At 43.7% G+C, this 23,090-nt stretch overlaps 3 protein-coding genes and 6 non-coding genes across 11 annotated transcripts in view; 7 read left to right on the top strand and 2 right to left on the bottom strand.

Moving 5' to 3' along the window:
- LOC130161542 (clavesin-1-like) overlaps positions 1-1,056 on the top strand; it is a 7,204-nt gene extending 6,148 nt beyond the window's left edge. Inside the window, exon 8 of the mRNA XM_056364913.1 lies at positions 1-1,056. This exon is cut by the window's left edge and continues 611 nt beyond it. The gene's annotated coding sequence lies outside the window, so the exon portion shown is untranslated.
- A 440-nt stretch (positions 1,057-1,496) lies between these two features.
- The window catches only part of unm_hu7910 (un-named hu7910), a 30,625-nt gene continuing 9,031 nt past the window's right edge, over positions 1,497-23,090 (bottom strand). For 2 of the 3 annotated variants that reach the window (XM_056364909.1, XM_056364911.1), the window contains 23 exons: positions 22,032-22,100; positions 13,222-13,275; positions 12,374-12,475; positions 11,972-12,010; positions 11,595-11,630; positions 10,184-10,228; positions 9,886-9,915; positions 9,783-9,815; positions 9,570-9,605; positions 9,133-9,180; positions 8,898-8,984; positions 7,675-7,716; positions 7,490-7,575; positions 7,315-7,401; positions 7,092-7,242; positions 6,236-6,372; positions 6,024-6,122; positions 5,675-5,764; positions 4,868-5,005; positions 4,622-4,757; positions 4,150-4,241; positions 3,818-3,951; positions 1,497-2,323 (listed from right to left, as the gene is read on the bottom strand). In XM_056364909.1, the coding sequence (XP_056220884.1) occupies positions 2,173-2,323; positions 3,818-3,951; positions 4,150-4,241; positions 4,622-4,757; positions 4,868-5,005; positions 5,675-5,764; positions 6,024-6,122; positions 6,236-6,372; positions 7,092-7,242; positions 7,315-7,401; positions 7,490-7,575; positions 7,675-7,716; positions 8,898-8,984; positions 9,133-9,180; positions 9,570-9,605; positions 9,783-9,815; positions 9,886-9,915; positions 10,184-10,228; positions 11,595-11,630; positions 11,972-12,010; positions 12,374-12,475; positions 13,222-13,275; positions 22,032-22,100 (1,922 nt within the window). In that variant the 3' untranslated portion in view covers positions 1,497-2,172. The remainder of the gene's footprint in view (positions 2,324-3,817; positions 3,952-4,149; positions 4,242-4,621; positions 4,758-4,867; positions 5,006-5,674; positions 5,765-6,023; positions 6,123-6,235; positions 6,373-7,091; positions 7,243-7,314; positions 7,402-7,489; positions 7,576-7,674; positions 7,717-8,897; positions 8,985-9,132; positions 9,181-9,569; positions 9,606-9,782; positions 9,816-9,885; positions 9,916-10,183; positions 10,229-11,594; positions 11,631-11,971; positions 12,011-12,373; positions 12,476-13,221; positions 13,276-22,031; positions 22,101-23,090) is intronic. The other variant, XM_056364910.1, reaches the window with a different exon arrangement.
- Positions 2,854-2,927, top strand: trnai-aau (transfer RNA isoleucine (anticodon AAU)). The gene has a single exon. It is a non-coding gene; the product is annotated as a tRNA-Ile (tRNA).
- On the top strand, positions 3,151-3,224 carry trnai-aau (transfer RNA isoleucine (anticodon AAU)). Its single transcript has one exon. It is a non-coding gene; the product is annotated as a tRNA-Ile (tRNA).
- Positions 5,177-5,250, top strand: trnai-aau (transfer RNA isoleucine (anticodon AAU)). Its single transcript has one exon. It is a non-coding gene; the product is annotated as a tRNA-Ile (tRNA).
- On the top strand, positions 6,462-6,535 carry trnai-aau (transfer RNA isoleucine (anticodon AAU)). The gene has a single exon. It is a non-coding gene; the product is annotated as a tRNA-Ile (tRNA).
- On the top strand, positions 7,885-7,958 carry trnai-aau (transfer RNA isoleucine (anticodon AAU)). Its single transcript has one exon. It is a non-coding gene; the product is annotated as a tRNA-Ile (tRNA).
- trnai-aau (transfer RNA isoleucine (anticodon AAU)) lies at positions 8,405-8,478 on the top strand. Its single transcript has one exon. It is a non-coding gene; the product is annotated as a tRNA-Ile (tRNA).
- Positions 14,077-20,489, bottom strand: LOC130161541 (calponin homology domain-containing protein DDB_G0272472-like). Its single transcript, XM_056364912.1, has 3 exons — positions 18,408-20,489; positions 18,299-18,325; positions 14,077-18,087 (listed from the first exon to the last, which is right to left on the bottom strand). The coding sequence occupies exon 3, from the start codon at positions 16,774-16,776 to the stop codon at positions 15,304-15,306; it is 1,473 nt and encodes a 490-aa protein (XP_056220887.1). The 5' UTR covers positions 16,777-18,087; positions 18,299-18,325; positions 18,408-20,489; the 3' UTR covers positions 14,077-15,303.

Raw genomic sequence — 23,090 nt, 5'->3', positions numbered from 1 at the left:
GTTAAATCAAAACAATCAAATCAGTGAGTCAATAAGAATCAGAGCCGGTTGCACCAACGAAGATTCATTTAAACTCAGATTAAGTTTATTAAGTTTAATCATAGTTTATTAAATCTTGCTCTGTAACTGCTGGACGACTTACGGTCATAATTGTTCTGCTAATTCATTTATTTTAGATTTCAATTTGTGAGAAAGATCAAACAAAATGTGATTTAATCCAGGTTTAAATAACAGAGCATTTATCTTGAGCTGTGAGTCTAAATCTGAAGGCTTCCTCACCAGTCTGAATTCTTTACGGAGGATTTCCCCCAACGAATGATTCAAGAACCTAAAATGTTTTTGTCTCCTTTTGGACTTTATGATGTGACAGAAATAAATGTGACGGAGGCGGGAACATTGAGGACGATGCAGAGGAAGCTTCACTTTGGTAGAAAAATAAATAAATTCCACTTCCACAATAATCACGACAAGTTAGACCGACTTCGCACAAAGATTTAAAAAATAAAAGCACCGCGTTCGTCTCCACAGGAAACCACTGACGCTGTAACCGGATGAAAACATGCATGAAGACGTGAAACACTGTTTGTTCTACCAGGGTGAAATCCTCGTATCGTGCTGTGAAGAGACCACAGGAAGCCAAACTCTCACCTTTAACCTCTCCTGCAGTGAAGGGAAAGATTGTTTTTATTGAGTTTAACTTATTTGAAGATTGTATATTATTGCTATAGTATTATTACACTGCAAAAAAAAAAAAAAGAAAGAGTGTCACGCTTGGCCGGTCTTATCCCGAGATAATTAAAGTGAAATTATCTTCACATCCTGCAGAAGAAAAGAATTTGATTTAAAATCATATTTGAAAATCTGCAGGTTGATAATTTCACTTCAAATATATCTGGACAGATTATTTGTAAAAACTCAGAGCGACTCGCCGAGTTTGTGCCGATTTTTTTTTTTGCAGTGTTTGACTCATCATCAGGGCTACACACTGATCTCCACTCGACTGTAATGTAATGTATTTCCTTTCAATGAATGTATAGAAGTAAACATTTACACCAACGTGGTCGTGCTGCGTTTCATTTAACAGCGGGGATTTTATTTTGAAAGTCATGGTGAAATTGAGAGTTTCCTGTGTTTTGGATTAAAATGAGGCGTCGCTCAGTTTCCTGTTGGAGCAACAAATAAAACCCATGACTGAACATTATGAGTTAATGAGTTCCTCTCACCTTCAGATCGAGTCAGTTCATGTTTAGACTTTTAACATGAAGCTTCTGAAATCAAACAAATAAAAGTCCAAAAGCAGAGAAATAAGAAGTGTGAGATGAGCAGGTGTTAGTCACAGCAGCTTAAACCGATACTCAATAAAATATATATTGTGGTTGAACTGTAGAACTTTTAAAGGTTTAAAATCCAACATAAATCAGATGAACTCAAGCCGCGGTTGAACTGCACAGCCAATCAGCTCGGCTCAAAGTGGAAGTGAAGAAACAAACACACACTTTTGTTTTTGTGGTTGCAATTTTTTCTGTATTTTTTATATAAATATAAATCATCTTTTATGTTACTGTGCAAAAGTGATGAAAAGGTGAAACTGAAAACCCAGCTGATAAACTGAAAAGATGCATAGTGGTCGAGCTAAAGTTACAGCTTCTCTCTAACTGTGATGAGGGAGATTCCCTCCAACTTTTCTTCATCTGTTTTAGTGTTTCAACGTGGTTCAACTCCAGAGAGCTGGTGTTGTAACATCTGTACCTTTCAGAAACATTAAACCCGACTCGTTTCCAGAGTTAGAAAATACATTCTTCCATCGTGCTGAAAGATTTCCACGAGCGCGGGAACCAGCGGGTCCAAGCAGAACTACGACAGGTACCGTATGTGTTCAGTTTGTTTTTGGTGAGAGGACAAGTCAGTAGTATTACCCAGGAGAAAATACATGTTTCGTTTTTTTTCAAATTAAGATCCTTCAGTCCTCCGACAGTCTTCTGCAGTTTTAGTAGTTTATCCACAAAAAAAAAATCCCGTCAGTTCGTCGGTCGAACGTCTCCGCTCCCTCTCAGATTCAGGCCGTCAGTGTTTTTAACAGTTTTTATCCACAGAGGAAGAATCCTTCAAGATTCTTACCAGGGTCGCAGTCCACATCCGTCCGTCTGTTTCCTGCTCCTCGGGCCTCCCGGTCTAGATCGGGCTCAGAGTCTGGCGCTGGTACTGCGTCAGCTCCGGGTGCCACACGTCCACGATGAAGATGAGGCGGTAACTGTCGGCGTCCTGCCAAACCTCGTGCTCGAAGGAGTCGTCGAAGATGAGGACTTTACCTTCCTCCCACTCCCTGACACACAAGGCAGAAGAAGGAGAAGACGTCAGCCATATGTTCAGACATGGAGTAAAAACCTGAAGGTTTAAGGTATAAGACATCTTTACTGTCGTGAAGAAGAATACCCCAACGTCCCGATCCGAACGTCTCGGTCTCTCTCGACCTTCGTCAGAGGTGTTTTATGATCTTAAATAGATGATGCTCCACCATCTTGTGTCCAGGTGTGTGACCATGAGGAAAATAAAACCCCTCTGACGAAGGTGGAGAGACGGAAGCGTTGGTTAATAAACTGTGATGAGAGCGGTGAGCAGGATGTTCTTCAATGTGCAGGTTGATTTTTCTCTAATATTTCAAACAGAGATCCGGACACGTCACCGCTAAGAAAACATCTCACTTTGCTGCCTGTGTTTGTTTCCACTGAACCAATCGACCGTCACCTTGTTTTACCTTTTACCTGAATTAGCAGCTGACCGACCGCACATGCAGACAGGACGTAACATGGTTTTCTACCGGTCTGGTGAGCACAAGTGAGCATCTTCTCACATGGCCGGTTAGCTCAGTTGGTTAGAGCGTGGTGCTAATAACGCCAAGGTCGCGGGTTCGATCCCCGTACGGGCCACGTTCCTTTTCAGCCACTGATCAGAGACTAACTCCTTCAGTTCAGAGAGATTTGCAGCAAAGCAAGAAACTCATCAAATATGAAACTGAAGCCTCAGAGCTCTGCAGAAGAAATCATCTCTGAAGATCTGTGAGCGAAGTTGTTCTGATGTTTGTCCAGATTGTTTTAGAACTACACGACAGAATAATCCAATCAGCAGAAACCTGCTGATTGTGTGTCACATGGCCGGTTAGCTCAGTTGGTTAGAGCGTGGTGCTAATAACGCCAAGGTCGCGGGTTCGATCCCCGTACGGGCCAAGCCCCTTTTGAATCAACACTTCAGTTTTTACTTCTTTGCATTTGACAGTGAAGTTTGGTTCAAGGAATCAGATCCAGACGGAGCGACGTCAGGAGAGTGAAAGACGAGGAGGAGGAGGTGAGGACGAAGGGGAGGAGGAGGAGGAGGTGAAGCAAGAAAGACAATAAAAACAAAAAGGTCAAAACACGGGACACAAAAGAGGAGAGAGAAAAAGACGAAGAGGAGAAGGTGAGGATGAAGGTGAGGAGGAGGAGGAGGAGGTGAGGATGAAGGTGAGGATGAAGGTGAGGAGGAGGTGAGGATGAAGGTGAGGATGAAGGTGAGGAGGAGGAGGAGGAGGAGGAGGTGAGGATGAAGGTGAGGATGAAGGTGAAGAGGAGGTGAGGATGAAGGTGAGGAGGAGGAGGAGGAGGTGAGGATGAAGGTGAGGAGGAGGAGGAGGTGAGGATGAAGGTGAGGAGGAGGAGGAGGTGAGGATGAAGGTGAGGAGGAGGAGGTGAGGATGAAGGTGAGGAGGAGGAGGAGGTGAGGATGAAGGTGAGGAGGAGGAGGAGGTGAGGATGAAGGTGAGGAGGAGGAGGAGGTGCAGTACCTGATCTGGTCGGTGCAGCGGATCCTGCAGCCCTGTTTGGGGATGACGAGGCCGAGGTGCATCCTCAGTCTGCAGTTAGTGGGACCAGTGTGAGGCCACACGTGAGTACCTGGCTGCATGACTGAGAACTTAATCTGAACACACACACACACACACGCACACACACACACACACACACACACACATATATATATGTATTAAAAAGGGAAACAGAGGCAGATTAAAACCAGATGCTTCTTATAAACTGACCTATAATCAGATCACATCAGTATAGGGGCCCAGGTGTGTGTGTGTGTGTGTGTGTGTGTGTGTGTGTGTGTGTGTGTGTGTACCTGTCCTCTCTTGCAGCCTGTAGCTTCAGGATATCTGTCCAGCAGAGAGCAGGTCTTCGGGACGCTCTGACACGAGTTTCCAACTTTCCTCCCTGAACAAACACAGTGAAAACTTTTCTGTGTTTTTATTCGTCAGTCAGTTTATAACTTTATATTAGTTTACAGTTTAAAGTGTGTGAGACTCTTCTCAGTTCAGGATAAACCAGGCAGGTAAACACAGACATATAACTACATGTACAACAACAGCTGTTTCCCAGTTCAGAGGACGTGAGCTGAAATGAGACGGTTGGTCTACAGAGGATTTTCACAAAAACTACAGGTTTTAAGGTCCTTGGTTTTAACAGCTGTCATATTATTTTTATTACCAGCCCGCAATGAATCCTGGGATATGTTGGGCCCAGGAAAAGAAGGAAGCATTTGAAGGCGCCTTCGAAAAGTGAGCAACAGTGTGTGTGTGTGTGTGTGTGTGTACCTTGTTGCCACAGTGTGTATTGGCCCCACTCTCCTTTCTCTCTCAGGTTTTCCTCCTCAGGTATGAACAGTCCCGTGTTTTGGTCCATCACCGCCAGAGCCTCGTCCCTGATCGTCTTCCAGTTCCTCTCCAACGTCTGCACACACACACACACACACACACACACACACACACACACACACACACACACTCTCTCAGACACCTGCCTTGTACACGTGTAAACACACACACAGTCTGACAGCGTACCTTGACCAGGTCGGTGTATCCGGTGTCTTTAGGCGTCCACCAGGGCTGAGCCTTCAGTCCGTCCACGTTGTACAGAGATCTCTGCCACACCGAGGCAAAGTGTCCTCGTTTGTGACCCAGCTCATACCAGTGATACGCCTGGAGACGGAGACACAGAGGAACGCTGTACAGAACTGATCTCTTAAAGTTACACACAGAGGAATGACCGGAGTGGATCTACACCTCGGAGGAAGTCAGTGGTTTTTATATCTGCATTTATCAGGATTCAAACAGGACAGTTTTGATCGGATGGATGATCATTCTGCACATGGCCGGTTAGCTCAGTTGGTTAGAGCGTGGTGCTAATAACGCCAAGGTCGCGGGTTCGATCCCCGTACGGGCCAAGCAGCTTTTGAAGCAGAAGACTCAACAAAAATCAACGATTATTACAAATCCAAGTTCTGTCTGTTCAACGTAAAACTTTCCAACATCAGTGGCCTCTGCAGGAAGTCGTCTGCAGGCTGTTGATAGATTGTGGATCTGGACGTTTGGGTTCAGCCTGTCTGGTTAACCCTTTGGCTCCACCTTGTGGCTGACAGGTAACACTGCAGGACGGTCCTGATCAGAGCTTGTACATTTTAAAAGCGTATTCTGCATCTGTGTTTAGAATTAAATGATTAATGAGTAAAATAATCAGGTGTGTGTGTGTGTGTGTGTGTGTGTGTGTGTGTGTGTGTGTGTGTGTGTGTATGTGTGTGTGTGTGTGTGTGTGTGTGTGTGTGTGTGTGTGTGTGTGTGTGTGTGTGTGTGTGTGTGTGTGTTGCTCACGCTGTTGTCTCCGACCCTCTGCAGAGCGTCTCCCAGGTGGAAATAAAAACGCCCGTCGTCCGTCCCTGGTTCACCTGACTCCAGACCCTCCTGCAGAGAAACAGGAAGTGAATCGCATGATGAGTTTTTATCACTGAGGCGAAGATGTTTTTGGAAAGTTATTTTTCTCTTAAAGACTGTTTTCATGGTGAATATGTTCAGGACAGAGATACAGCTGTGTATTTAGAAAACATGAACTCAAGGTCTGATTACACCTGAAACTGATGCTGAAGACTCTCTACAAACAAACAACAAGTCAGGAAGGTGTGTGTGTGTGTGTGTGTGTGTGTGTGTGTGTGTGTGTGTTCACCTTCAGGAATGGTATACTCTCTGCAATCTTGTTCTCTGACTTCAGGATGAAACCATAGTGAACTTTAGCGAAGCCGTTGCCGGGGGCAACCGCCAGAACCTGTGGCACAGAGGACAGGCAGCCAATCAGTGAAAAGTTAACAACAAACAAACAAACAAACTCCTCCCACTGCAACAAGCATGAGTTTAACACGGCTGGCGGCCGACACACACCTCTTCATACACCTTCTTGGCGCCCTTGTTGTCTCCTAGTAACAGGTGGGCGACGCCCAGGTCGTTCTTCAGACTGACGTCTTCTGGAAAGATCTGAACCAACCTCTCCAGAGTCGCCAGAGACCCTCGCATCCGACCTGAGACACAGAGAATGAAATGAATGAAAAACATTAAAACACCCCAACCCTCTTCGATCAGATGTGCATCACCGCTCACATGTCTCCATGGCCGGTTAGCTCAGTTGGTTAGAGCGTGGTGCTAATAACGCCAAGGTCGCGGGTTCGATCCCCGTACGGGCCACATATACTTTATCTTACTCACTAAGCTCTTCATCACAGTGATGGAGAAGTTTAGTGTCTAAATGAAGAACTCAGCAAATGTTCCAACATCCATGTAACACATGTTGTAAGTGTTAGCTAGTGTTAGCTAATATTAGCTTAGCTTAGCTGAGGTAGCTGCATGTATGTGTGTTGCAGGTTTGAGGTCATTTAAAGAAAGTGTTTTCTCAGTCACATTTATCTTTGTCACGGTTCAACTGACACATTCTTTGATTAAGTTTGAATAATCAATATTGGATTTTTTTAATTGATGAGTGAACACACATTTGCATGTCTGGTTAGCTCAGTTGGTTAGAGTGTGTAGCTAATAATGCCAAGGTCGTGGGTTCGATCCCCGTACGGGATACAAACAGATTTTTAGCCACTAAACTTGTACCTTGAATTGTAAAGTTTGGAGTCTCATGACAAATGATCTAAATCACACCTGACGAGTTACAGTGCTTTAAATAAGAGACCATGTCTGAGGGGCAGTGGGATTTCTGTCGGTAGTTAAAGTAGCTGTACAGTGTTTGTGTTACCCAGGAACTGCTGCCTCTCGGCTCGTCTCTTCAGCGAAGCTTTCAGGAGGTCAGAGGTCGCGTCGGGAAGCTCGGCCGCCTCTCTGTAGCTGTTGATGGCTCTCTGCAGCATGTCGTTACTCCGCAGCTTCTCAGCCAGGTCGTCCTCCACCTGCAGGTCAACGGATCGTCACCAACAACATTTTAACGCAGCACCACTTCACTGTATGTTGTGCTGTCGTACCTGGGCCTTTCCGTAGCGAGCGCGGGGGCTCTGTGGAAACTGCTGCACCAGAGTCTCGAAGGCTCTTAACGCCTCCTCCACCTTACCCTGACACAGAGATAAACAAACACATGTAAACGCATCAATCACAGACGTCCGTGTTCCTGACTGACAGGTGTCAGCGTCACATCTGTACCTTCTTGCGAAGCTTCTCTGCTGCATCGATCTCTGCTTTGATGGTTTTATCGAACTTATTCAACAGTTTCGGTTTCTTCTTCTTTGCTGGAGGAGAGAGAGAAACGGGGAGAACAAGAGAGGATCAAAGGAGGAGCAATAAAACACATTTCTCTTTAGTTTGTTTAAATCTTTATCGGTTTTTACCTTTTTCTTTGAGCTTGTCCTCGGCTTGTTTCTCTGTTGTTCCTGCAACACGGATGAAAAGAGACTAACATTTAATATTTACAGTTTTCTAAGACAAGAGTCTGGAAACACTCGTGAAAAGAAAAGGAATAGAAAGAATCAAAGTCTCACTACAGATGTGTAGAACCAGAACCAGACTCTGATCTGACTGACTGAGTGAGTCCTGAACACGGCCGGTTAGCTCAGTTGGTTAGAGCGTGGTGCTAATAACGCCAATGTCGCGGGTTCGATCCCCGTACGGGCCAAACAGCTTTTGAGTCAAAATTCTGCTGCAGTGAAACCAGGAGCGTTTAAAGGACTGAAAGTTGTGATATCAAAACTGAGGCTCTACATCGTCCAGTTTGTTTGTTTTATAACTACATGACAGAATAATTCAACCTGCAGAAAAACCTGATTCATTTTCCACATTTTCAGATTTCATAGAAGAATTCAGGATTCATAATTTAAGATTAAGAACAGACATTTAACAAGTCCCAAAGTCCCGACTCTGTAGAGGAGGCCATCTTTCCCTCAAGCACCGACCTTCTACCATCTGTGAGGGAGGAGGGGCGAGACAAAGGTCTCTGGGTCTCTACAGCTAATTTCCTCCGTCATGACACCTGTTTCTCTAACTCACCTGTTTACATGTTATCAAGGACTGAAGTCATGGAGAATGGAGGAGATAATGGCGAGGGGCCAGGCCAGTTCATATGGCCGGTTAGCTCAGTTGGTTAGAGCGTGGTGCTAATAACGCCAAGGTCGCGGGTTCGATCCCCGTACGGGCCAAGTTCCTTTTGGGTTTGGAGTCTGAGCTCAAATCCCAAACACAGAAAACCTCCCAGCCCTCCGTTCACACCTGCAGAGATTTCTGTTCATTTACGACTCACAACACTGAGTTGTAAATGTAAAGATGGAGTTTAATCGTAGATCGAGAACGCAGGAAATCAAAGAGTGGACACAAGAAAAAGCTGACATCTTTAAACATTAAACCATATATGTGACACAGACATCACACCTTTACAAAACTCTGAAATACCAAACGCTCAGAAAGAGCAGTTTAGCTCAGCTGGTTAGAGTGTGGTGGTGCGGTGCCGAGGTCACGGGTTTGAACCCTGTACGGGCCGAACAGCTTCTGAATCATCACAGGCAAAGATCATCAGTGTGGGAGAAGAAGCTGAAAACAGATGTTATGTTTTGTGGCTCACCCTCGGCCTCTGGGACGCTCTCTGCCTCTTTGGGCGTCTCGCTCTGTGGTTCTGGTTCAGACTGGTTCTCTGCTTCTACAACTGGTTCTGACAGGAGATAAACAGCAATTCAGTGACGTTTATGAGTCTCATAATCTCCCAGAGCAGAGTCTGAGCACTTCCAGGACGTGTCCGTGGATCATACAGTCCTGGAAACCTTCCAGACTGAATACCAGCTACGTTACAGAACCTGTACCTGCTTCCTGTGAGAGTTTGGAGCTCGTCAGATGCCGTGCAGACTCCACTGCAGAACGAACAGAAAACAATACCACGGTTAACGACTCCTCGTTGGTGTCATTAACACATTAAAACACCAGCTCATTATCAGAGCTGATAATCACTCAGTGATAACGCTGGATAACACCTTCAGTCACAGTGTTGTAAAACCAGCTTTATCTATTTTTATAACACGTTTAGTGCTTTGATTTTTCAGCCTGTGAGATGTAACTCATGTCTGTATTTTCTGTTTGATTCCTTTCTTCTTTAAATCTGCATTAAAGCAGTCAGCAGCTGGTTAGCTTAGCTGGTTAGCTTAGCTTAGCATAAGGACTGGAAACAGACAGAAACCAGAAATAAAACTAAATCAAAATAACAAACTGAACTAGTTCCACATCCTCAGCGTGTCTGACTCACCGACACTCTCCTCCGCCGGCGGCTCCTCGACCAAAACTGCAGCAGGAAACACAGAAAACATCATCAACTGTCTGTGTTTGTTTCTGTCTGTAACAAACACAGTTATCTGTTTCAATAACGTCTCTCAGGATAAGAAGTGATGGTGCCGTGGTCTCTACCACCATCTGCTGCTCCGGCTAATGAAGGTCACGTCATGTTAACGTCAAGTCTCACCTCCTGTGGTGTCGATCGTGTTCCTTTCCTCCTCTGAAACAAGGAGAAAGAAAATTATTCTGAGAACTAGGAACATTTATTAAAGCTGGAAGATTTTACTGACCATATGGATGTGCACTGTCCCGAGGATCATCTGCAACGGAGAATCAGAGTCGTTATAATAACACACAGAAATATTATGTTTTCTGAAAGACCACAGGAGGGAAATAAAGTTTTGATATTAAAGAAACATCTGAAAGTCACTTAAAACAAACTGAAACTGATTCTTGTTCTTTTATTATAGAGAATTGAAGATTCATGACTAGAGAAATAAGAATTCTGCAGCAAAACAAGGATTAAATATCCAAATGTGACTCTTTGTCAGAGCGTTAAAAGAAAAGAAGAGACTGCGTTTAACGGACCTGGTACGAAGTCGTCTTCCACCGGAGGAGGGAGCGGGACGGCAGCTGGAGACACCGAAACACACGAGTTAAAACAGACACACAAACAGTCCTGCAGCAGGTGAACAGGATGAGTGGGAGCAGGTGGAAGGTGCTGATGATGAACACACACACACACACACACACACACACACACACACACACACACACACACAACACACACACACACACACACACACACACACACTAAACATCAGGTGACGTTTCAGAGCCTCGAGTGACCAGGAGACAAACAGAGCAGATGTGAAGCTGTAACAAGCCAAACACCCAAACCAATCACCTGAGGGCGAGACGGTCAGAGTCACTGCTACGTTTAAATTCAAGGTAAAAGTTTCACCTTTATGTCAATGAACAGTCTCCTGATATATTAACATGATATCAGCCTTTAAAATCAAACATAAACAATTTGTTTATTTCCACCTCTGATATGACGGAGGTTCGTCTGTGACAGCAGCTGCCGAGAAAAGCAGCATTTATTTTCTTCATCTGTTTGTTCCTTTAATATTAGGAAACAGATTTTTACAAATTTGTGGTTTTAAGAACCAAAAAACCATCTCAGTGTAGTTTTACATCTCCTCTCTCAGGCTTCTCTCTGGAGCTCTAGTAACAACAGGTCTGTGAGCCAATCAGAAGAGAGGAGGCTCTGAGCCTCTCTTCTGATTGGCTGACTGTTTTCTGAGTGATCCAATAAAAATAAAGCAGATTTCAGGTAAAAACACTCAAGAGAAACCAAATCCTGCAAGGACTGGATGGTGGGTCCAGGTGGGCGGGGCTTGGTGACTGCTTTGTTGTGACATCACAAAGTTCCAGAAGTCCTGACGGCTGGTTTTAATCAAACTACACATGGACCTTTAGACTGGATGGAGCTTTAAAAAGTCTCATCAGTCAGAAAACGGAATTTTACTTTGAAAGAAAACAACATTTCACAAACAGAAAATATAGAAATATATTAAGTTGGGGTTAATTTTAATGATTGCTAATATTTTATCTCTAATATAAATAAAGGAAAATCATGCAAATCAAAGGAAATCATCACATTATTATTTTATTCTTAATTCATTTTAGGGAAACTACGATTGTGTTTTCACTTTTCCTGATTTGTTTTGTGTTTGTTTTTGTTGCCCCCCCCCCGACATTACAACGAATGAACATCAACACACAGAAGAACATACAGCTCCACTCAGAAGAAACGAGTGTGATTGTGTGATATGGAGAGGTGTGGAAACACAGGCGACATGCAGCAGCTTGTTAATGCAACATCCAGACAACGACCAGGTGAACACATGCAGCAGCTTGTTAATGCAACATCCAGACAACGACCAGGTGAACACATGCAGCAGCTTCTCAGCCACAGTGAACAGGCAGCACCAACCTTGGATTTCAGACTCCACGTCCTGAGATCCAGAGACTGGATCAGACACAGACAGAAGCCACAAGGTTACCTCCATGACGTCAACATGTCGGGCAATCAGCTGATCACACAGTGAGGGCAGTCAAAAGGCAACGTGTGCATTCAGTCATCACAGGCCACAAGTTTAGCATCACTACAAGTGTCAGCTAAAAAACCTGACGATAGACAGAAGGTGGTCTGAGGTAGAAAACGTACAGAGGCTCAGCTGCTCGGAGCAAACACAGGAAAAGCTTCAAATATTAATGTAGTGTTTTGTCTGGGCCTCCTGTGACTATCTGTGACTGCAGAGACTGAGACATTCACTCATTCACCCCTTCATCCTGTTATAATCTACATACCTTCATCATCTCGGGCAGGTTGAGGGTCGCTCTCTGGTTCTACATGAAGAGAAACAACAGGACAAATAGAAATGTTTTCTATCCACTTAAAAGCTGCTTTACCTGAAGAATTATTTTCATGGCGGTAGAATTACGAGGTTCTGTCTGACATTTGAATAAGGCAAACACAAAATGAGTGATTCACACTGTTCTTTGACTCTTTGTTGTAAAATAGATCTAAATTAAGACAATCAGCTTTCTCCATGAAGCTGATTGAACATCACCAACTGAAATCACATTAACTCCGGATATAAATTCCTTTACGAGGTTCGGTGCTGCTGGGAGCGAACCGGAGCTGTACAAGTTTATATCTTCGTACGTTTCTTTCCAGTAAAAATAAACTGAAGTTGGCAGCACACACACCTGACTCAGCGTCTTCAGTCGGGGCTTCAGGTGACGTTGTCTCTGTCGGCGCCGCGGCTCGTTGATTGGCCGTTTCAGCCACTGGCTCGCTGCGTCCTTCAGCTTTTAAGACGTGGACGTTACAGGACGAAGAGAAGCAAATAAACGAGATCATTTGGACTTTTTTTTTTTTTTAAACCACAAACTGCTGCTGATGTAAATGATGCATCTCAAACGACACCTCAAGTTGTTCATGATTTCGACTTGTGTGAAATTACAGCTGAGGTTTAAGAGGAAGAGTAGTCATTAAGGGCTGGAACAAAATGATTATTTTAATGATCATTTAATCACAGAATCTTTTCTTTAACTTTCTTTTTCTCTGTAAAACATCAGAAACAGTAAAATACTGAGAGATTCCTCAGTCCTCCCGCCCTTCAGGAAACTTCTGTCCAGGTTTCTAAACGTATTAATCATGTGGATTTTAATACTTTATTGTTTAAATTAAATATTCAATCATGTGCATTTATAACAGTGTCTGTGTCAGACTCCTGCAGACTGGTCGTACTGGGCAGCTCCCAGTGCGACAGTGGAGCAGGGTGGAGCTGGTGTAACGCCTCAGTCTGTCTGTGTGAAGCCGAGTCGAGGCTTTGTGAGTGTAACACCGATCGTCATCTCTTGGGATCAGTGTGACGCTCAGGTGAGGTCAGGTGAGGCAGCCGCGCCCTCAGGTCTGGGAATGAGGTGTTAACACCTGCCAAGTGCTTTGCTCAGGTATCAGGTCAGTGTCAGTTCGTTTGTCTGCACAACAACAGAGAGAGAGGAACTGTGTGTGTGTGTGTGTGTGTGTGTGTGTGTGTGTGTGTGCTCACCTGTTTTCTCCTCAGGTGAATCTACCACAGCTGGTTTTTCTGCCTCTTTCAGCCCTGTTATGGTTAAAAAGGTCAAAGTTCAAACACCCTGTGTCAAAGGACTGCTGAGGAAAGCTGAGGAAGATTTTCAGGCATCAAATCTGCCAAAAACAAACCGGAATTTTGGTTTAATAACTTTCTTATTTTCACTCTCAGTTAATCTCATATTTATCAGATGTTTAGTTTATAAAACATCAGAAAATAGTAAAAAGAAAAAGACCATCACACCAGCTGACACCGTCTTAAGTTGGTGAAGCTCAAACTGAAGCTTCTTTTCACTGTTGACTGTTCTTTTATTTGACTGTTTTATCATTTGGTTTTTTAAAAACATCAGAAAATCACAATTCAAATTTCAAAGTGTTTTGTTTTATTCAGTTTATGATGATAAGAAACAAAGATCAGCAGATCCTGGACTGAAGAAACCACAGCCGGAGAATATCTTATATTTAGATGGAAAAATACTGAAAGGATTAATCGTCTAATGAGTTAATGAACTCATCATTTTCAGCCCTAAAGTAAATATTAAAGGGGTTTTTGTTTAATGTCAAAGACAGACAACAAGCGATCAATAGTTATGATGTGACACGTTCTGGTCAGTCCTCAGTTAAGTATTGAAGTTCGATGATTTAAATCTGTCGGACTCAGTGTGAGGATTATGAAGAAGCTGAAGAAGAATCATTTTTATAAACTGAAACTCAACAGAACCGAAACTTCAGTTTAAAGAAAACTCAACGCGACAAAAGACGATGACAGAAGAAGAAATTTCAGTATGCAAAGATTCTGCAACCACTGATGTTGGTTTACAGTTAAATGTCACAGTGCCTCTTTGTCCATCCGCCAACCAAACGTTTACTTCTCTCACTTGAGGTCACAGAAGAAACCTTTGACCCCGCCCCCCCCCGGCAGCGAGGAGGTCAGCAGTTCAAGCACCTGATAATTTTCCTGTGGGAGGAAATAAAGCCGGAGTGCTGAGCGTTAGAGCGAACGGAGCAGGAAGCTGTGGTGGAGAGAGATAGGACTGAGCAGAGGAAGGGGGGGGGTTTCAGTTATTACACTGTGCTCTTATAGTTGCCTTAGTAACGGACGGTTTGCATGTCTGACAATCTCGCCACACATAACAACACCGCCACATTTCCATTACACTGAGAAGGAAGACAAACACATCTCCATCTTGAAAATCAACATTTATTTATCAAATCTTTTCTCACATTTAGAAGGAAAAGCTAATTAGTGGAAGCTACTTGGGACTGAATGAAACCGCTGCTATCAAGTAAACTGAAGTCCGACAGCTGGACACGTCAGTTATTGTGAGTGTTTTAAAAGCTCCCATTCCCCTTGAACTCAACTCTTCCTTTAACCCAGATCTGTTCCTTACAAGATGCTGAAGACCAGATCTGACAAACAGACATGATAAACATGAGAAATAAAAACCCGCAGGACATCTGGAGTGTGACTGTGGTCTCATCCTGTCTTTACTGCACAGACAGATGTTCAAGTTTAAAGTGATAGTTCTGGATATCTGACGTGAGGTTCACTGTAGCAAGAAAAACGTTATATTTTTAGAAACTTTAAAACGTGCCCACAGAAAAAAAAGGCTCATATCAGAGGAAGTGTACGCTTTATTTTGAATATTATCACCACTTCCTCTCACTGATAAACAGCTCTTCCCTTTGGAACTACATTTTATCAACCGTTGCACTGCCGTATTCCTACGCAGAAGAGCAGCTACGCTGTCTGACTCAAAGCTGTGGAAGACTAAACTAACTCTGCAGTCACATCACGCCAACATGCAAACTGAAGCAAGACGCTTCCAGGAAACAAACACCTGGGCATTTCTGTTTTTACCTGCAGCAAACTACTGTTTAAATCCTCTTTGGTCTGTTCCCTTGTGTGTCGTCAGGATCCCTCTGCTCTGCAGTAACTGAAACTCACAGTTTAGATATTTATTTACTTTATTTTAAGTCTCCTGTTGCACGTTTCCTTTAACCCTCAGTAAATTCAAGTTCTAGCACCGTTTATGAGACTAACTTTGTGTCCGCAGCATCATTTCCCGCCCACAGCCGTCTTCTCTCTCCTGACCGCTGCCACACTCACTCTCTCAGTTTTCCCCTCGGCTGCCGGAGCTTTCGGCTGAGAGGCGTTTGGTTTCCTCTCCAGAGTTTCCCGTCTGTTCACGTCAACCTTTGCGGCGTTTCGTTCTCTGTCCGCTCTCTCCTTCGCCAGCCTCTCCGCCTCCATCTTCTCCCGCAGAGCTTTTTCTCTGGCGAGCCTCTGCCTCTCCATCAGCTCCTTCTCCCGGGCGACTCTCTCTCTTTCCTTCGCCATTCGCTCCCTCTCTTTTTCTGCTCTTTCCCTCTCCAGTCTTTCTCTCTCTTTTGCCGCCTTTTCTCTCTCCATCCTCTCCCTCTCTTTGGCGATTCTTTCTTTTTCCAGTCTTTCCTTTTCTGCCCTTTCTCTTTCCCTGGCGATCCTCTCTCTTTCCTTAGCAATGCGTTCTCGTTCCAGTCTTTCTTTTTCGGCTCTTTCCTTGGCGAGTCGTTCTTTCTCTTGCCTCTCCTTTTCAGCCTTCTCCCTTGCAATTCTCTCTCTTTCCTTTGCGATACGCTCCCTCTCCAGCCTCTCTCTCTCCGCTTTCTCTCTAGCAATCCTTTCTTTCTCAAGTCTCTCTCTTTCTCTGGCGATGCGTTCCCTCTCCAGTCTTTCTTTCTCTGCTCTTTCTTTCTCTTGTCGCTCCTTCTCTCTGGCAATTCTCTCTCTTTCTCTGGCGATGCGTTCCCTCTCCAGTCTTTCTTTCTCTGCTTTCTCTTTGGCGATCCTTTCTTTCTCTAGTCTCTCCTTCTCTTGTCGTTCTTTCTCCGCCTTCTCTCTCTCCATCCTCTCCTTCTCCTTAGCTATTCTCTCTCTCTCTTTGGCGACGCGTTCCCTCTCTATCTTCTCCTTTTCAGCCCTCTCCAGTCTTTCTTTCTCCAGTCGTTCCTTCTCCTCCTTTTCCTTGGCCGCCCTCTCTCGCTCCATCCTTTCCTTCTCAATCTTCTCTCGCTCCAGTCGTTCCCTCTCTTCTCTGGCCGCCTGCTCCAGCCTCTGCTTTTCAGCTTTCTCTTTGGCTTCTCTCTCCATCCTCTCCTTCTGCATCCTTTCTCTTTCTATCTTTTCCTTATCAGCCTTCTCCTTTTCCATTCTCTCCTTCTCCGCTTTCTCCTTCTCCATCCTTTCCTTATCGGCTTTCTCCCTTTCAATCCTCTCCTTCTCCATCCTTTCTCTTTCTATCTTTTCCTTCTCCGCCTTCTCCTTTTCCATTTTCTCCTTCTCCAGCTTTTCCTTTTCCTCTTTCTCCTTCTCCACTCTCTCTGCCTCCCTCTCCCTCTCCTCTCTCAGTTGCTCCTGTGCAACCTCCAGCGTCTTCATCTTCGACGCCCAGGCCGCCTCCTTCTCCTCCTCCTCTTCGGCGAGGAAGGCCCTGATCTCGGCCAGAGCGATGCGAGCGATCCTCTTGGCCTCCATCTTCTCGTGGATCATCCTCAGCTCTTCTTTCAGAGCCGAGCGCAGACTGGCGCCGCGGACGGGAGCGTCTGAAGTTTGAGGTTAAAGGTGGGATTTTAACAGTAAATGATCGTCCACAAATTTGAGTGAAAACATGCCGACTCGTCAAGTATTGACACACAGCAACCGAGGAAGTGTTAAAAATGCATCCAATCACTTCATCAATCATTTCTACAGTGAACCAAATATCAGAATTAGTTAGTTAATCAATGGTGTCATGAAAAGCTGAGTGTTATCATCTTCGTGTATCAGTGTCTAAAACTCAATGTAACTTTGACTCGTGACGAGATCTGAAGGTGGTAAAAAGTCATAAACCACATTATAATATATTCCATCAAATCTTTATTTGATTGAAAGCTTAAACAATTAATCACTTAAAGTGTCACAATGACAAATGTCCAAAGTGAACAAGATTCAATACACAATGTTGTGAAATGCAGCAAAAAAGCAGCAAATCCTCATTTTTGAGAAGCTGAACGCTGAATGAACACTGCTTAAATAATGAGTCAATTAATCAATATTTCAGCCTATTAATCTACATATGGTAATGTTTATTGTACTGCTGATGGTGCAATATCAATATATATTGTGATAAACTTCATTTTCAGGAAAAGAGAAACTGTTGATGGGTGAAAGAACTACGGACGTCTGTTTTAACCAATTCAGCACATCGTCCCGAACGGTATGACACCGATCAGTGTCTCTATCTACAGTGTGATAATATTGTTTCATGATCTATAGTGTCATGTTTACCTGTCCTGCTGATCACAATGTTAAAAAATGAATGATTAGTGGGTCTGCAAGGAACCAACCAAACTATTCTAAACAAACATGGTGAGACAGAGGTCACAGAGGTCACAGAGGTCGCACTGTCGTGAAAATGCACGAGCAAGATCAGTGGACTTCCAGCTGTTAAACCAAAATCTACTTGAACGTATCAGTCAGACCAAAGAAAACATGCAGACGGCAGGTTTTAGTACCTCGGGTTGCGTTCTCTCTGGCGGCCGTTTCTCCTTCTGTCATGTCTGACACAGAGAGGAACAAACAGCCCGTCAGCTCAGAGCGTTTAACAAACAGCTCGGTAACAAAGAGGTTGAGCTGGATATCGAATATAAGAACGTTTGTTCAGACCGTGAGCTGCATATCTCCCGCTGCAGACAGACCGCCGTCAACAAACGAGTCAACAAGAACAAGGGATTAGTGTACGAGCTCACTCACACGGAGCGGTCAGATCTCTACCTTTGGGGGGTTTAACCTCTTGAGTGGCGTCCTCTAACTTCTTCTCTTCTAGGACGACACACACACACACACACATAGTGTTTGGTACTGAAGGTAAAGTCAACACCATAATAGCAAAGGTCAAACCATCACACCAGGCAAACTGCAAAACACTCGCCAGCAAAGTTTAAAATCAGCCCTAAAAATTAGCGTCGACGCCTCATTTAGTGACTGAGCGTCAGACAGAGTCATGCAGGAACACAAGAACCTTTACTTTTACCTTTCTTCTTCACCTCTTTCTTGTCCTCTACAAGTGTTAGAGACAGAGCTGTCAGCTGAGTGCGAGCGAGGGAACAGGTACAAACACACAGACGCTCACGGTACTGTACCTTTCCTCAGTCTGTCTCTCCTGGGAACAGGACCCTTTAACTTCTTCTCATCTGAACCAACAAACAGCAGAGACAGGAAATGAAAACCACCAGCTGCACGTGTCAAGAGCAGGGACGTACTGATCAGGGATTTTTCTTAATAACAACCCAGTGATTAGATCTACGTCACATGTTATTACTTGATGAGCTTCTTGATCAGTCTATAATCTTAAATCTTTGATATGATATGAATGTTACTCAGTTCACTCGAAGCTACGCTCACTACTGGCTAAATGTCTTCTTCTTGTTTAGCTAAAGATTATTAGCATGAGATTAGATGAAGATGAGCTGATACCAGGTCTTAGGATCGGATCTTAGAATCTCTCTCAAGCCATCTGACATTTTACTGTGAAAGCTTTAGAATAATTAGAAAATGTAATCCAATCCAAGTTTTGATGTTGTGTTGATTACTGATGTTGTACTGTAGCAGGATGAGTTTTCCATGACACAACGTGTGGTTAAACAGTTTAACTTGTCTCTAGCACAGTTAACTGTTCACATTTATTCTTCATTACGGATGTAAACTAGTGACAAAGCTAACAGCTAAGCGCTAAGAGAAACTAAATTAATGCGTCTGTAAACTGAGCTGCAATTCTTTTTTTTCCCATTAAAACCAAGTGGAAACTGCAGTTACACTGTGTTGTCTGCACAGAGTGAACCAGGATTCATTTTAATATTTACTTTTAAAGCATTACTGTGAACTTGTAGCTTAAAACACATAAATCAAAAAGGTAAACGATGACGGATCAATCTGCCAATATCAAACCCAAGCAGCTGATAATGTATCAATGTGAATATTAGTGGTTTACAGTCAAGTATTGTTAATATGCAGTGAGTCTTAATAATGTAAGAGAATATAAAAAGCAGAGCAGTGACGTCATCATCAAACACAACTAATACAACTTTAGAAAGGACTGGTTGAATGAAACATACAGATCTCTACAGAGTCGCTGCTGAGAGTCGAGATCTGCCGGCATTAGTTTGAAGGTCGATGGTTAAGACTCAGTCTCAAGACAAAGATCCAGATCCAGACTGCAGAGCCGAGCCGAGCCGAGCTGAGCCGAGCCTGACAGAGCTGCAGCAACGTGTTTCTCTTCATCCCACAAATCAAACTATTTGTGGGGAAATAAGTAAAAGTTTTGTCCTTTAACTCACATAACTCACAAACTGTGGTTTAAAACTCCCTGCTCACAAGTGTACAATAATAATACAACAATGTAAATTAGATTTTAAATAGCGCTGCACGATATGCAAAACAATCTTAGCGACGTTGCGTTTTCAGCTGGAATGATCATTTTTACATTTTATTTTCAGAAAAATAAAATATTAAACTAATGATGATGTGATTTTTGTTCCTTTACGTCTGGAGGATATGATTTGTAGGTCGGGGCGTCTCTGTAGCACCACAATGCTAACGATGCTAACGATGCTCAACTATGTGACACATTTTACCTTCATGCAGCTTCTGCGATTGATTATATTTCGATTAATTGTGCACCTCTAGTTTTAAATAAACAATAAAACTAAGGCAACTTGAAGTTCACTGAGATGGAAAGTGTAATATCTCAGCCTCAGGTTGATGAAGGCTGATTGTTCATAAAAATAACCTGAAATCGACGGCAGCTGGAAATCCAAATGAAATCAGTAGTTTGGATGTGACATCAGGTTTGTGACGTCCTGTACGACATCTCAGGGTTCATGAATTAAAATGTCATTAAAATAATTTTTGGTCACGTTTGGAAATCGTCTACACGGATATCACTTACATTAATATATCACTTTGCTAATCAATCCAATAACATCAATAGTCAATCGCTTTCAGAGGGTACGGGATGAGTTTTGTGATTTGAGGGTTAAAGGACTGTACGGCCAGTCCGCCCGGTTTGATCCTGCACTGGAAACCAGACATCAGGTCCTCCGCACCCCAACATACAGACGGCCATCCTCCTCCAGCTGGACCGGGCTACTGTACGTCCCAGCCTGGTCCTCATTGGTCGGTGGTGGGACCAGGGAGCCTCTCTACTGGCTGTGGCTCTGCCTCCTGTCCTCCTATTGGTTCTGGAGGTCCAGTATGACCCCTTTGACCTCATCGTCAGAGGAGGTCGCCCCGCCCTCCTCCTGCCTCTCAGCTGCCGCCGCCTCCTTCCCCTCCTCCTCCTCCTCACCCCGCTCTACGGGTGAGGACACTACGTCATAGAGGAAGGTGAAGAAGCCATAGATCCAATCAGAGCCCTCCTCAGCTAAAATATCAAGAACCTCCTCAAGCGACTCGGCATTCGCACTACCACCGCCATCTTTGGTCAAGCCTGACGAGAGAGAGAGGAAGAGAGAGAAGGAGGGAAGGAGAAAAATAGACAGGATGGGAGAGGAGGAGGAAATGAAAGGGGGAGTAAGGGAAGAACAGAAGGGGTGAGGCACAAAGGAAGGAGGGTTGGAAGGAGTAAATTATAAAAAAGGGGAAGAGGTGAAAGAAAAAGAATCGAGGGGTAAGTATGAGGAGAAGAAGACATCAAGGAAGGAAGGAAGGAAGGAAGGAAGGGGCGAAGGATGGTATGAAGGAATGGAGAACGGCCGTAACAGAAAATAAAGAATGATGATACAAGACAAAGAGAAAGATAGTGAGTTAAAGTCGCAGATGAACCATTGACATTAAATAAGCCCTCACTTCCTGTCCGTCTCGTCAGGCCTCGACAAAAGTATAAAGAACAGCGGCGGCCATCTTTTATCCTCCAACATCTCTGACTTGTAGATACTCTGATGTGGCAGTCCAGCTTTTAATGGATTTTACCCGGATCTCATCAGCTGGTGTTTACATGCTCAGATTGTCATTTACAGGAAATGCCGGTCTGGTGTGTCCTGACACGTGATTGGTTGATTATTTATTTATTATATAGAGTGAAAATAAAAGACATGAACTGAAGCGGTAAAGGTAAAGTCAGTTTTCTGCGTTAGATGCAGCAGAGAAATCAGTTGCCAGAGATCGGAGATGGACAGAGCTGTTGACGCTGTGGCAGTTATAAACCTACTTCAATTAAAGATTCAATAAGAAAGTCTTCCTGAAGCTCAGTCTGAGCGTTACTCCTCCGTACCATTCGTTTATCGCAAATGTCAACAAATGTTTTCTCCACAATTTCTTGAAAAGTTTGCCGAGGAAAGTCGAGGCGGCCTGTAAGTGTGAACATGTGCATTGGATTATAGATGACGCACAGGCGAGACAAGGAACATTTTCTGTTGTATCAACACAGTGTTAATTTGCACTTTCAGTTAATGTGAGAGGGTGAAGTCACACGTTCACAGCCTGAAACAAGACCACGACACACCTTATGTATTAAATGTCACTCTTGTATCCGACACTAAAATAGAGTAAAGCTGTTGCTATGAGCGTCTCCTCAGAGTTCGTAGTCACACAGCCAATCGTGTTTCCATACAGGTGACAGAACATGCAGATCTACCTGAGCTCGCTCGCTGCTTTAGCAAAGTTACCGCCGACTTAAAACTGAGGCACTGGGACACAACTGTAAACCACTTCGTCTTTGAGCCGTTTCAGAGAGGAAACAGGAAACACAAGATTTAAAGTGGACTTGCCGAGCAGAACTTTAGCATCCTCCACATCGAAGTCTCCGTCTCCATCGGTGTCGTAGGCCGTCAGTTTACCTGAGGGAGGAAGAGAAGCAGAGGAAGCCTGAGTGACGTAGATATATAATATCTGCTCTTTAGGGGCTGAATATGATGAGAATAAAATTCATTTTAAATCAGTGAACTCTAAGATGGGAGATCTTATTTTGTGAGTTGATAAAATTACAACTTTATTCTCATAATATTATGATTTTATTCTCAAAATCACAATTTTATTCTTATAATATTATGACTTTTCTTGCTAAATTACAGCTTTATTCTCATATTATGAATTTTTTCTTGTAATATTATGACTTTATTCTCATCATTCAGATTGTGGCAGTTGCCTGAAGTATGGTAATATTATCATGCCCCCCCCTGACTGCAGAGCCCCCATACTCAAAATACAGTGCATGCATTAATGGAACTGTAGGGAGTCCTGAATAAAAAGCTTAACTCACAAATGACAATAAAGCAGGATTTATTGTCTAAATGAACCTGTGCACTAAGAAGAGTTCTGCACAGACCTAAAACAGACAGACCCAGTTCATAGCTGCAAAATGAAGCCCCAATAAAAGCTGTAATTAAGCTTTATTTTCCTACATTTGAAGATAAGAAAAAATGGCTCTGGTTACCAAGGAGAACTCAGGTGTTGATACAAGCTGTGATTACGACCTCAGCACATGCCATATTAATAGCACACAGCAGCTTGTCAAAGTGCAAGTCTTCATTTAAAAACGGTGAAGCTGCAGAATGAGGAAGGATGTGGTGGATGGTCATGATGTCTGTCAGACACTGAGGCCTCCAGATAAACCAGGGTCTAATGTCAGAATGTGAAGCCGCCAGTCGAAAGCGTCGAGTCTTTGTGTCTGTCTCTGTCCTGAAGTTTGAGACGGCTGCTCGAACTGGTGCAGAGTAATAAGTCTGATTAATCACATTTACATGGTCCTCAGTCACAGAATCATCCACCTTTATAAGATTTGTTTCTATATTTTACAGCTGGGGTCACGTCTGGGAGGAAAAGCAGTA

Source organism: Seriola aureovittata, chromosome 20, assembly GCF_021018895.1.
Source record: "Seriola aureovittata isolate HTS-2021-v1 ecotype China chromosome 20, ASM2101889v1, whole genome shotgun sequence".
NCBI classification, from domain to species: domain Eukaryota; kingdom Metazoa; phylum Chordata; class Actinopteri; order Carangiformes; family Carangidae; genus Seriola; species Seriola aureovittata.
The sequence above is the reverse complement of the archived record's forward strand: the minus strand, read 5'-3'. Positions and strand labels throughout refer to the sequence as shown.

Coding starts and splice junctions, on each gene's coding strand:
- LOC130161541 (XM_056364912.1), bottom strand. CDS start 16,776: ATGATCCACGAGAAGATGGAGGCCAAGAGGATCGCTCGCATCGCTCTG.